The sequence below is a fragment of the Artemia franciscana genome, chromosome 5, assembly GCF_032884065.1.
Source record: "Artemia franciscana chromosome 5, ASM3288406v1, whole genome shotgun sequence".
In the NCBI taxonomy this organism is placed as follows: domain Eukaryota; kingdom Metazoa; phylum Arthropoda; class Branchiopoda; order Anostraca; family Artemiidae; genus Artemia; species Artemia franciscana.
The window spans coordinates 47,564,308-47,579,008 of NC_088867.1; the positions used below are offsets into that span (position 1 = coordinate 47,564,308).

The window sequence follows — 14,701 nt, forward strand, 5'->3', positions numbered from 1 at the left end:
TAGCTCTTTACTTATCTTTGAAGAACTTCTTTTATGGAAAAGTAATTTCATTTAATACAAACAGATTTGTCAGACTTTCAACAGCAACTGACGAGATCTGTGGGCTTAGTTTCTAAATTTTGAATTCCCTGATTCTTTTAATTAGTACTATGCTGCTAAATTATAACTCAAGAAAACCCAACATGATCCGGATGAAAATATTGTCTTACTATAACGTTCACTTTATGATATATATATTTTTTCGCTTTAAAACGAAAATTAAAAGGTGTTAAACTTCCCTCAATGTGCCTTTCCACTTAACGTTGCACTAGCACAGAAGAAAAATGCTCCGCTATACTATATCAGTCTCAAGGCTCGTGCATTGACCCCTAATTCTTCGGTAGAACAATCCTTCATTTACGCCTTGTCGGAGAAATTTCCGAAGACCATTCTTTGAAATGCCTCTAATGCTATGGCTATAAGGCTCGTCCAGCCAAGATGCAGTGAGTGAATGGTCTTTACTTTAACGATAAATCAATGGATAAGATGGAGCAGAAAAACCGTAAAAGCGGTATTACTAATGGGTCATTTGAAATGCCAAGACAATAATAGCAGGGAATAAGGTCTCTTTAGTTATAAAGGTACTCTTTTGACATCCTCCATAAGAAAACAACAATAAAAATTGTCTTGTTTTGATTTAGAAATAAAAGAAATCTTGTCGTAACAAACCGAAACGGGCTTATTCTGACATTTCTTTAAAAGATACTAATTTTCGAAACTTTTTATTAAAATCTTTTTTTTAAAAAACCGAACATTTAAAACTTTTTTAAAATTTTTTAAAGTTTTTTTAATAAAACTTTTTATTAAAGATACTAAACATCGAAACTTTTTATTAAAATCTAGCAGCGCTGTGGCTCTAATCCAGAAACGTACTTTATTTGGTTTAGTACTTTATTTGTACTTATTTATTTAGTACTTTATTTGGGATATGAGAATAAATTAAAAAAAGATAAAAAAAATGCAAAAATAGTTGACTAGCGTGTAGATGTCATGGGAAAGTTTGTAAAAAAGTTGATACTTTGAGGGGAGGGTACACCCACAGTTTGACGCACTATTCAAATGATTATTTCAATATTTGGAGTAAATGTTACATTTATCGAAATTAACAGGATTGCACATTCTTGTCAAAGGTTGTAACCCTTTTTCATATCCTAGCATAAGACTTACTTACGATCAGTGTTAACAATAAATATTTGTTTCAAATTTCTAAACGAAACAGACAGCAGGTAAAAACAAGAACACTCTGAAGGACGGTTTGGTATGGATAATCTCATATCCCTTGGACCATATCCAACGGACGTATGGTATGGATAATCTCAGTTTTGTTAAAACGTCTTCTTTATAGTGTCCTCAACTTTAACTTTGTGCCAGACATTTGGATCTGTTTTACAGTCCGTTCTCAGTGTCGAAAGTAAAAATGCAAAAAAAAAAAGACCAAACAACACAATGCCTTAAAAAAATATGACAAACACAAGTATTAAAATATACAAACTGAAAACTAAAATTACTGGGATTCAAGTGGGATTAAAGCGTGTAAGATTATGATAATTCATCGTCACTTCAAATATTAAGGCTATACAGAAATTGATCATCTTCGTAAACTATCTGATAGTTTCATTTTTTAATTCAGCATACATACTATATTAGTAAACTTCTAAAAAAGAAAATATGCCTGAAATACCCAAATTCACAAATATTTAGGAACTTATTAACGTCTACACTCGTGAGTGCATATAAATAAGTTTATATACTTTTCTATTGGTACACTCTTTAATTGCGCCAATGATCAATTTAATTTTTTTGTATTTTCACAAGATATTAAATCATAATTAGGTTTTAATTGAATAAATACTTTGATCTTCATGGCTGTTGCTTAGTCAAATTACAGGGAAAATTACCTACTTTCCTAGTAAAAATATAAGTTTAAACAACTTTGTTATTTGATTGACAAAGCCATTAAAATATTTCAATTCGGCAACTAAATTACTGTGACAGGTAGATACTCCCTTAAAAGCATCTATGTAAATCTAGAGCGATCGTTCTGACTTGTTACTCGACATCTGAAATGACCTTTACTTAGGAAGGAACTAGAATGAATGACTCTGATTCACTTGAATCTGCTCTCACATTAGATAAGATTTATTTCTGAAAATTGGCTATCACTGGTCCAGATGGACCGAATTCACACTTTAGAGTCAATAAACAAAAGCAACAGTAAGAGATACAAGACAACATTTACTAAAAAAAAAAACACAAAAAAGAAATCTCAAATTCTACAGTGAAAAGAGAATAGGGAGGAGGGGCAGGGAGAGCTTCACTTATTTCTCACAAAAACTATGCAGGAATGAACGTTCTTCTTTATCTTTCAGTTGTCATTTTTATCGGGTTGAAAATGGAGATTTTATTTAAAATAAACCGAGGGTGGCTATTCCAGGGAAGGAAAATTGAATAGGAAAAAAAAAAAAAGAATTTACGTGGGACTATGGAGAACAGTGAGAAGTAAACGCAATTATTTTTTTTATTTTCTTTTAATTAAGGGTGATCAAATTTCCTCTCCGAAGAAGGAAAATGTAAGGGACATTACCAATATTGAAAATGATCCTTTGGCATCTTTTTTAGACGGTCTATAACTATTTCATATCGTTTATTCCTGTGAATGGCTTATGTAGGCTATTCTGATTTTTGCAAAATGAGCTTATCGAAGTAAAATAAAAAGTTAAGGATAAAATTGAAATAAAAAATCAGCTTGTCGAAGTAAAGTAAATGTTAAGGATAAACTTGACAAAAAAATGAGCTTGTCGAAGTAAAGTAAAATGTCAAGGATAAACTTAACAACAAAAAATGAGCTAGTCGAAGTAAAGTAAAAAAATGATCTTGTCGAAGTAAAGTAAAATGTTAAGAATAAACTTGTCGAAGTAAAGTAAAATGTTAAGGATAAACTTACCAAAAAAAAAATTCTTACCTGGAGTCATAAATAATGACGAAGACCACGCTGCCTTTCCATCAGAAACACCAAAAACAAGAAGAACAATAGGGAATTTCTCAAGACAGTGGGAAACAAATTAGAATGAATTCTATATAAGAAAAAACAACTTACAAGAGGATTAAATCAATAAAACTAATATGAACAGTTTTTCAATACAGTATATATTTTATATATTTTTGTATTTGCTGAGGACAGCCCTTGGATATAGGGCCGAAATATTCATTCTAATTTGTTTTTCACTGTCTTGAGAAATTCCCCATTGTTCTTCTTGTTTTTGGTGTTTGGAGTCATAAATTTGTTTTATAATAGCGACGATTGTGAGCAATGGAGTCTTCAAGGGACAAAACCTTTTGTCTATCAAGTAATTTTAGTCATGTCACTAGGTTAGGAAAACTGCTTGCCAATTGCTGTTTTGTTCCAATCATCTTATTTGCACCAACATTACTTATATTTTGTCAGATATTTGCATTAGTTACCATACATAAGATTTATATTAGAACACACAGGAAGGGTGTGCGAAAGCACAGGATGGCTGGCCCCCAACCCCCCATTGCACTTCCTGGCTGAAGGGCCAAGAAACGGAGATCAGCACCGCCGGTACGGACTGTAAAGTCTAATGCCGTATCCTTTACCTTTTTTTTATTAGAATAAAAAGACCTTTAATTTTGAGTCGATCATTTGTCCTTAAATATTTCCATCGAATGTTGCATGACTGAAATATCAACAAAGACATATATTTATCGATTTACCATTTCCTGATGGCCGAACACCGAACATTCAATTACTAAAATTATTGTCATTTTGTAGTGTTTATCGTCTCCTATTCTGGCTCCCAGCACATCCAGCTGACTCCAAACAGAAAAGAAGTGAGTGCATTCGGTAATACCAGCTATATAGTTGCTTGTCGTTCTGAAGGAGCAACTAATTTGATTTGGAGGAGGCCTGATGGAAGTGTCATACAGGAGAACTCTGGAAGGTAGGATTCTTTTAATACACTTTTTTACCATCTTGTTTGTATTAAGGATCGCCTATGGTCTTAAAGAAGTTAAGTACGTGACACGGTTAAGTATATAAAAACTTATGAGCGTAATTTAATTGTGACTGGCCAAAAATATCAGTCAGTTCCAAATAATTTCCCATGCTCCTGTTTGTTTTCCTGGTTCTGTATCGTCTGATTACCATAAGCTGTTGAAGGAAGAGCAAGAACTACACTAGGAAACTCATTAACTATTAAAAAATTCTTTGAGTAGTTTTTGCAAACTGAACATTTTTTTTTAGTGAAACTAAGTTCCATGGTATTTTTTATTTCAGTTAGATACTGGCATATTTAACTGAAATATACCAGTATTAACCGAAGTACCAGGTAATTAACATGGTAATTTAATTAAAGTAGAAGACCCCGGGAAATTGCGACTGGAAATGTAAATATGCTAGTTTTAACAAAAAAGAAACAAAAAACAAAACCAAAAACAGCTATGGGGCCAATTTTGATGCCGGCTCCCGGCACGGCTATGTGGCGGGCCGATAGATTGATTCTCATGGTTGTCATTTTTTCAAATGACAGACAATGTGAACTTCCGCATGATCTACTGGTGTCACCATAGGTTTTGATGCAACCACCCTGGCTATTTTATGCGTGCGTCTATATTAAGATGCAACCACCTATATTGAGATGCAACCATTTTGATGCAACCACCATGGCTATTTTATGCGTGCGTCTACATTGAGATGCAACCACCTATATTGAGATGCAACCATTTTTATGCAACCACCTTGGCTATTTTATGCGTTCGTCTATATATTAGCCTATAATGAGAAACCTGGGAGAAATACGAATTCTTCCTTAAAGTCGTGACCAATTTCGATCATTTTTTGAGGCCAGAAATTTTAATATACTAGTTTTAAGAAGAAAAAAAAACCTGTGTAGCAGTTTTGATGCTGGGCTCCGGAACTCGACACGCTGAAGGCTAGCATACAATGATTTTTGTTGTTGCTTGTCTGTCTGTCAGAAGATTTTCCTTTGGTTTTTAGCGACTGAGCCACTAATAATATTTCGCACGTTTGATCTATCTATCAAATATTCGCTATGTTGACTTAAAATATTGCACAAATTTTGACCTTTTTTTAACCAAATTTTGACCAAATTTTTAACCCAGATTTAGTTGTTGGGTTTGTTTCAATAGACTTACAGATTTTTTCTTTTCTAAAATATTTGATTCTTCTTGCATTATTTTTCCTATCTGGGGAATATACCTTTTGATTTTTGTTTACTATGTCGCCCTTATTCCCCTCGTTCTTAATCCCGTATCATTGCTATTATATTTTGTTAGCACTTACAGATTTTTTCTTCGTTATTATTTATCAGTCTTCACTCTAAAAGAAATAAAACTATTCCTTATATTATTACATTAGTTCAACTTTATAATGCATTAGTTCAACTATTTTATGCGTACCCCACTAGCCTACATTGAGAGAGCTGAATCAACTGGTGTAATCCCTGTCCAATTAATCGAATATGAATCAATCGGTCTAAAGCTTTCCAAACGCTTTCGCTTTTGCAGATAGGCTGAAAATAAATGTTTTTATGCCAAAAAAAAAATCTTGCCATACTCTAAAACGCTTGTTCAAGCATCTAGAAATAACCCTCAACGTTGTATTGAGTGTTAACAGCAAACATGAGGCTATTTTAGTAACAGCTCAAAACCCAACCTTACAAAAATAAATTTGCTTGAAATACACTGATAAGGGAATGCAATAATACAAAACAATTTAAACGTGTAAAGGTTAAAAAAACTATAAAACAACTTGAGTAAAAGAAAACTATACACAAAACAATACTCTAAGTGCAAAGCCCAATTAAAACAAACCTACATTAAAGTTGAATAGAAATAATTACAAGAAAACCTCCTCCTTCAGTTCTAAATGCAACTTCTTATGCGAAGTCAATATTTCTGGCGTATAATGTTTCTGAATAATTTTATTATTTTTATGTCATAAATACATAGAATATCATAAAGAAATAAAATAAAATCGGAATAAGACTACTAAGTTCTATTTATCTATTTATATTAATATTCTGAAGATCTATTTATATTCACAACGCTTAATACTGAAACAAGCGAAGTAAAATATAAATAAATAAAATATAAATACGTATATAAACATATAAATACAATAAATAATTTCAATTATGGAAGTACAGATATATTATAACATGTATATCACCACCATTCCAAATCAGCACAAACCCAACCGCAAAAGATTGCAGTTGCCACATAAAGTTGAATAAAGTCTTGCCAAGGTCTTATGGGAGAATCGACTCCCTGTTTTAGACCACTTGGTACAGCCTGTCTGAAGATTAATTCAAAATCAAGATGTACAATAGAATCGATAACCGAAACAGAAAAACAATTAATTATTCCAAGCCAATATAATGAACAAACAAACTTATCTAAAAAAATTCCAAAATCCATAGCTCAGAAATGTACAAACTCAACTTTGCTAGGTTAAAATTAGTATGGATAACAAGTAAAACATCTTCTGCTTGTAAATAAAGGCGAAATAAAACATAAGACCCGTTCTCTTAGACCCGTAGAATATGAGGGAGTAATACGAGAAAGCATGGAGTAAAGACACGTATTGAGGGGGCAAATAGCACCAAACAAATTTGAAGAAACGCCTGCAAATGACATATTAGTTCATTTGACCGAAAATCTAAAGAGAAAAAACAAAAACAATATCACACAGTTCGTGGTAACGAACTGTAAAAAGGAGCGACCCGGCTCAATAGTAACCAAAACACTAAAAAATAGAATTTTGATACCAATAGGTGACAGACGATAAGAATCGTCTGTTTTCTTACATCCATCATTCTGGGAGCCTTACTAATATTGATCATGTTCTTTGCTCTCCTAACTTATCTGTTTTGACTGTTTCTGCACATGAAATAGAAAGCGATATAGACCACCTACCAATTTCCTTCATGCTTAGTATTTCTCTGTCGCAAGATAGTTCTAATAGACGTGGGAATCGTAGATGGGTTACCAGACGATATTGGAATAAGGCTAATTGGGCTCTTTATATTTCTACCCTTACAGCTTTTTTGTTTAGGATAAAAGTTCCTTTTCAGCTACTTCAGGTTGGATCTAAATTTGTAAATGATAAGAATTTTCTGAATAAATATTATTTTGATATTATACCATGCATGAAGGAAGCTGAGAGGGTGGCTGTTCCCGAAAAACGTATTAAACTTAATACGCGGAAGCCTGAATGGTCTTGGGATCCGGGTCTAAAATCAGTGAAAAATAAAGCCAAATTTTGGCTACGTATTTGGGTTTCTTGCGAACGACCACGTAGCGGTGTAGTATTTCAGTTTAAACAGAAAACTAAATTAGAGTATAAAAAGTATTTTTGGTCTGCAAAATCTAAAATTTGCAAATTCCCGTCAAGTAATGTCGATTGGAAAAATGTGGTAAATTCAAATAAAATCGATGACTCTTCATCAACAAGTAGCCCAATTAGTCCTGCTGCTTGGTGCAAATATTACGACCAGATTTTCAACACTATAAACCATTTTGTTCATGCTACTTTTATGAGGTTTCTTATTTCTGCGCTTTCCATATCACTCCGCCAGAACCAGATCCTCCCAGTTAATTTAGTTTCGGTGGCACAAGCTATAAAAAAGCTTAATTCTAGCTCTATTGATTGTGATGGTATAAGTGTCAAACACCTAAATGTTGATTGTCCAGCTCTAGTCCAACATTTATAACTTCTGTTTCAAATGTGCTTATGCACCTCGGTTGTGCCTGAAAGTTTTTTGTGTGGAACAGTTACTCCGATCCTGAAAAGAGGAAAGATTCTGACCGAGTGTGCATCTTACAGGCCAATAACGGTTTCCTGCAATATAAGCAAAATTTTTGTGTATCTTCTCCTCCCATCAGTTAATTCTTCGGCATATTTTGGTGAAAATCAGATTGGGTTTTCAGCTGGAGTAGGTTGCCAACATGCTCATCGAGTTTTGGCTACTGTTCTTACTGAGGCTACTAAAAAGGGATTCGAGTTACATTTATGTGCTTTGGATCTCTCCAAAGCCTTTGACACTGTTACGCATTCCCAAGTTATCTTTTCCCTTTTTAGTCACGGTATCAACATATCGGTAATTTTTCTTCTTAGATATTGGTATTCAAATTCCTTTTTGCGGATTAAAATGGATATGAGGGTTTCAGATAGTAAAATTCCAATACGACGTGGGGTCTGGCAAGGTGCTGTCCTCTCCCCCTCTATTTTCAAACTTCGTATATCATCTATCCTTTCCTCTATCCCACCTACTTGCATTCTTAATTCTGTAAATATTTCTTATCTTCCCTATGCAGATGATATTCTTTTGATCAGTAGGACTAAAAAAGGGCTCTCTTTGTCTGTTTCAACAGTAGCATCTAAACTTCATGCGATTGGACTTTCTCTTAATCTTTCAAAGTGTGAATATCTTTCATTTAATAGCAATATCACTACTCCTCTGATCTGTGAATCTTTTTCTATCCCGTCGGTTTCTTCATTTCGGTGGCTGGGAATTAACGTTAGTAAAACTCTAAAATCCTTACGGACTCACACTGTTGCTGATTACAAGAAGAAAATCCAATTAAGTTATTCTAAAATTGTTGCTAACCGAGGTAGATACAATAGAAAGTCTCTTGCTAAATTATATTCGGTTTTTACAGATCATTCGGTTTTGTTTCTTTCTGGTATTTACCCTATTTTTCATAAAAAAGATATCAGTTCAATTCGTTCTTATTATTTCCGGTTTTCCCGTTTTCTATTGTATCTGCCTCCATGGTTTAGGAATAGGAGCCTCATATCTATTTATAGTTTCCCGGATATTGGGTCGAAGCTCACAGAGCTTGCTGGCAAAATACCCCAGTCTACTTATAAGTATCTGCCCGCCCACGAAGGCCTTACTCGTTTGCTTTAGTTTCTTGTTTTTTCTGTTTTGTGTAGTGTTTGTTTTGTTTCTTTTATTGATACTCCGCTTTGATTTTTGTAGCGGGTCAAAAATAAATTATTATTATTATAGTTACATCAAAAGAATCGCATTTTTACGCTGATTCTAAATATATAAGTTTCATTTAGTTTTAATCATCAAAAGTTACGATCCTGAGAAAATTTGCCTTATTTTAGAAAACAGGGAGAAACACCCCCTATAAGTAAAAAATCTCAATAAAATCACACCGTCAGATCCAGCATACCAGAGAGTCCTGCTGCAGAAATATCAACCTCATATCTAAAAAATGTGGATTTTTTTTTCCGTGAAGATCGATCACGGATGCCTGTTTATTTGTTTATAATGACGAAGACCACACTGCCTTTCCATAATACAACTACAGAAGAGAGAATAATGAGGACTTTTTTTTTCTAAGACAGTGAGTTCAGCAAAGAAAATATTAAACAATAAAACCCTTACAATAAAAGTTTTCGGTTAAAAATCCATTCTTTTTTTAAAATAGCCTTGGCATCATTACTTCTTAACGAAAAGTTCAACCAAAACTGTGTGATAAAAGCTAACATTTTACAAGCTAAAAAGGTTCATTCATTGAACTAACTGTATTTATTAAAAATTGAAATAATTTCTTATTGCGATATTTGCCTTCTCTGCAGCTAATATTGTAGCTCTTTTGGGATTGGGCTTGTTTTTATTCGTTCCTATTTTTGTTTTGTTTTGAATTATATTATTTTCTGTAATTAATTTTGTGAACATAGGGTTGAGTGTGTATTCACCCAAGTTTCTATTTAGGGATGTATTATTATTTAAGTTTCGTTTGATTTTGATTGCCTCGCGGACTGTTTATTTGATTCCTAGGTCATTGTTAATTAGAATTGTTTGGTCAAATAGAACATAATGGTTTGGATTTTCAAAATTATTATTGCTTAAAGCTGAATCGAAAGATATGGAGTTATTTCTAGATTTTAATGCTTTTTCAATGCTTTCTTTGTGTAATAATTTCCATATATTACATTGGTTATATTACATATAACCAATGTAATAATTTCCATAGCTATATGGTATTTGATAGACCCCTCTTAGACGAGTAACTAGGGTTTTATCCTTACCAGAATTGAGAAGATTCATTATACTTAAATTACTTGTGAATACAACACGTAAATTGTTTTTTAACCAAACTTTTTTCTGTTTTGAGGTAATTTTCGCAATATAAGGTAGGTAAATCGTGCTTGTGGGATTATTCGAATCATTTTCTGGTGTGGGATTTAAGGCTTTAGAAGAATGAATCTTTAATCTTTGAGCAATAACAGTATTTATGAGAGAAATTGGGTACCCGTTGCCAGAAAATACGTCTTTCTTTGGTACTTGTTTCTAGCATTATTTGAAAAAACAGTGCAAAAATAAACGTGAAAAGTTTTTTCTACTGAAATTAAGGAGCAGCATTAAAACTTAAAACGAACAAAAATTATTCCGCATATGAGGGGTTTACCTCCTCGTTATACCTCACTCTTTACGCTAAAGTATTTTTAGTAATTTTAACAATTTTTTATACGGCCTTTGTGATTCAAAGGTCATTCTTAAGGAATTGGGACAAAATCTAAGCTTTAGTGAAAAAAGCGAGGTATCGACGAGGGTTGAACCCCCTCATATACGCAATAAAAACATACAAATATAGAAGTTCGTTACGTAAGTTAATTCGTAAGTTACGTATTTTGTTTGCCAATGGAAACGTTTGTAAAAAATCAAAAGTTCTAGCTGTTTTTTTAAGTAATCAACACTTGGAGGGGAACTAGGTCTCCTACCTCGCTCCTTTTTTCTCAAAATATTCTGATTAATTGCAGTTAATTAATATGCAAATTTCTTTTTAATTATTTATGTGCGGAGAGCCAAGATCAAAACATTCATTAATTCAAAAACGTCCAGAAATTAAATAAAAAAAAGTTTTTTTAAACAAAAGTAAGGAGCAACATTAAAACTTAAAACGAACAGAAATTACTCCGTATATGAAAGGGGCTTTTCCTCCTCAACGTCCCGCTCTTTACGCTAAAGTTTTTTACTGTTTTAAAAATAGAGTTAAGAGAAAGAGTCAAACTTAAGCGTAAAGAGCGAGGCGTTGAGGAGGAAAAGCCCCTGTCATATACGGAGTAATTTCTGTTCGTTTTAAGTTTTAATGTTGCTGCTTACTTTCATTTAAAAAAACTTGTTTTTTATTTAATCGCAATAAGAAATTATTCCAATTTTAATAAATACAGTTAGTTCAATGAATGAACCTTTTTAGCTTGTAAAATGTTAGCTTATATCACACAGTCTTGGCTGAACTTTTCAAACCGTTCGTGGTAACGAACTGTAGTAAGGAGCGACCCGGCTCAATAGTAACCAAAACTCTAAAAAATAGAATTTTGATACCAATAGTTACATCAAAAGAATCGCATTTTAATGCTGATTTTAAATATATAAGTTCCATCAAGTTTAGTCCTTCCCATCAGAAGTTACGAGCCTGAGAAAATTTGTTCTATTTTAGAAAACAGGGGGAAACACCCCCTAAAAGTCATATAATCTTAACGAAAATCACACCATCAGATTCGGCATATCAGAGAACCCTACTGTATTAGTTCTAAGCTCCTATCTATAAAAATGTGGAATTTTGTATTTTTTGCCAGAAGACAAATCACGGATGCGTGTTTATTTGTTTTTTTTTCTTTTTCCCAGGGGTGATCTTATCGACCGAGTTGTCCTAGGATTTTGCGAATGGGCTCATTTGAACGGAAATGAAAAGTTCTAGTGCCCTTTTTAAGTAACCAAAAAAATTGGAGGGCACCTAGGCCCCCTCTTACGTTCATTATTTTCCCATAGTCGTCGGATCAAAATCCGAAGATAGCCATTTTATTCAGCATAGTCGAAACACCTTATAATTATGTCTTTGGAGACGACTTAATCCCCCACAGTCCCCGTGGTAGGGGCTGCAAGTTACAAATTTTGACCAGTCTTTGCATATAGTAATGGTTTTTGGGGAGTGTACAGACGTTTCAGGGGGATTTTTTGGTTGGGAGGGGATTGAGAAGGGAGGGGGTTATGTGGGGATCCTTTCCATGGAGGAATTTGTCATGGGGGAAGAAGATTTCCATAAAGGGGGCGCAGCATTTTCTAGCATTATTTAAAAAAAACAATGAAAAAATAAATATTGCAAAAGTTTTTCCAACTGAAAGTAGGGTGTAGCGTTAAAAATTAAAACAAATATAAAATATTACGCATGTAAGGGGTTCACTTCCTCCTATACCTCAGTCTTTACGCTAAAGCATTTTTAGTAATTTCAACTATTTATTCTACGGCCTTTGTGATTCAGGGGACAAAATTTAAGCTTTAGTGTAAAGAGCGAGGTATTGAAGAGTGGGTGAACCCTCTCATATACATAATAAAAACGTACGAATATAGAAGTTTGTTACGTAAGCTAATTCGTAAGTTACATATATCATTTAGTAATGAAACGTTCGTAAAAAACTAAAAGTTCAAGTACCCAAAAAATTGGAGGGCAGCTGGGCCTCCTCCCCCTCCTTGTTTCACAAAATCATTCTATCAAAACTATGGGAAAGCCATTTAGCCAAATAAATAAATATGCAAATTTCGCTTTAATTATTCATCTGCGGAGAGCCGAAATCAAAACATGGATTAACTAAAAAACGTTCAGAAATTAAATAAAAAAACAAGTTTTTTTAACTGAAAGTAAGGAGCAACATTAGAACTTAAAACGAACAGAAACCTCTTCAACGCCCCGCTCTTTACGCTAAAGTTTGACTCTTTCTCTTAACACTACCTCTTAAAAGAGTAAAAACCTTTAGCGCAAAGAGCGGGGCGTTGAAGAAGAAAAGCTCCTTTCATATACGCAGTAATTTCATATAAAGAAGTATGCACACATTGCCTTTTTGTCAGTTGCACATCCTCCTCATCATGCCATGAAAGTTTCCAGTTAATATTCTTAAGCCATTCATAAAATTAAAAATCTTTATTTCGATGTGAATGTTTCTATTTCTCATAATATCATAAAAAACTTTGTAACCGAGATTACCGAAAAAATAAATTTAATTCAAAGAAGATGCCTACAGTATACTGATTTGCTGCAGTATTGAACTAGCTCTCAAAGGGATTACACCTGTTGAACTTTTGAATTGTTTGAACTTGATTCCTTAGCCATGAATTAATTCAGTGACTACAGAAATTGGGCAATCTGACACTTGAATTTATCACACAATCAGATTTTTGGCGTTTTGAATTGAGAAAATTAGATACGATAGCCAAGTGTGGTGTGTAGAGAAAATTGGATATAATTTGCCTGGGCGTGAATTACACATTTTAGTGTAGAGAAGGATTAGCAGTTGGGCCGACCTCGCACAGTTTGGACTGATTGTTCACTTGGACACATTAGTGAGGCTCGGCCCTCACGGAAAGATAAGTTTCCTTCACTTTATAATCTTTCATTTACTAGGCATGAATCCTGCGAACATTAAAATCGGTGATTTATTCCTAGCCAAATTTACGGGCTATCCCCTCTGGCCAATTCGAATCCTAGAGGTAATGACGACGAACACCGGATACTGCAAATTTGCTGTTTTTGCTACGGCAAAAGACACGTTTTTTGCTACGGCAAAAAGGGGCTGTTCCCTCTTCAACGCCCTGCTCTTTGCGCTAGAGTTTGACTCTTTCTCTCAACTCTAATTTTTAAAACAGTAAAAACTTTAGCGTAAAGAGCAGGGCGTTGAAGAGAGAACAGCCCTTTTCATTTACGGGGTAATTTCTGTTCGTTTTAAGTTTTAATGTTGCTCCTTACTTTCAGTTAAAAAAAACTTGTTTTTTTTATTTATCGTTAAGAACTTAAATAATAATACATCCCTAAATAGAGACTTGGGTGAATACAAACTCAATCCTATGTACACAAAATTAATTACAAAATATAATCTAATTCAAAATAAAACAAAAATAGGAACGAATAAAAACAAGCCCAATCTCAAAAGAACTACAAGACTAGCTGCAGAGAAGGCAAATATCGCAATAAGAAATTTTTCCAATTTTTAAAAAATACAGTTAGTTCAATGAATGAACCTTTTTAGCTTGTAAAATGTTAGCTTTTATCACACAGTCTTGGTTGAACTTTCCGTTAAGAAGTAATGATGCCAAGGCATTTTAAAGAAAGAATGGATTTTTTACCGAAAACTTTTATTGTAAGTGTCTTATTGCTTATTATTTTCTTTGCTGAAGACGGCCCTTAGATATAGGGCCGAAACATTCAAATATGTTTTGTTGGTTCACTGTCTTGGGAAAAAAGGTCCTAATTATTCTCTCTTGTGTAGTTGTTTATTTGTTTTTTTTTTGTTTTTTCCCAGGGGTGAGTGTATCGATCCAATGGTCCTAGAATGTCGCGAGAGGTCTTATTCTAAGGTAAATTGAAATTTTTAGTGCTCATTTTAAGCGACCAAAAAATTGGAGGGCACCTAGGCCCCCTCCCACGCTCATTTTTTCCCAAAGTCACTGGATCAAAATTTTGAGATAGCCATTTTGTTCAACATAGTCAAAAAACCTAATAGTTATGTCTTTCGGGATGACTTAATCCCCCACAGTCCCCGTGGGAGGGGCTGCAAGTTACAAACTTTGACCACCATTTACATATAGTAATGGTTATTGGGACGTGT

At 33.7% G+C, this 14,701-nt stretch overlaps 1 protein-coding gene across 1 annotated transcript in view; it reads left to right on the forward strand.

The window, feature by feature from the left end:
• LOC136027509 (neural cell adhesion molecule 2-like) overlaps positions 1-14,701 on the forward strand; it is a gene marked incomplete at its 3' end in the record, with an annotated part of 154,758 nt that overhangs the window by 15,402 nt on the left and 124,655 nt on the right. The window contains 1 exon segment of the mRNA XM_065704824.1: positions 3,833-4,001. Within this exon segment, the coding sequence (XP_065560896.1) occupies positions 3,833-4,001 (169 nt within the window).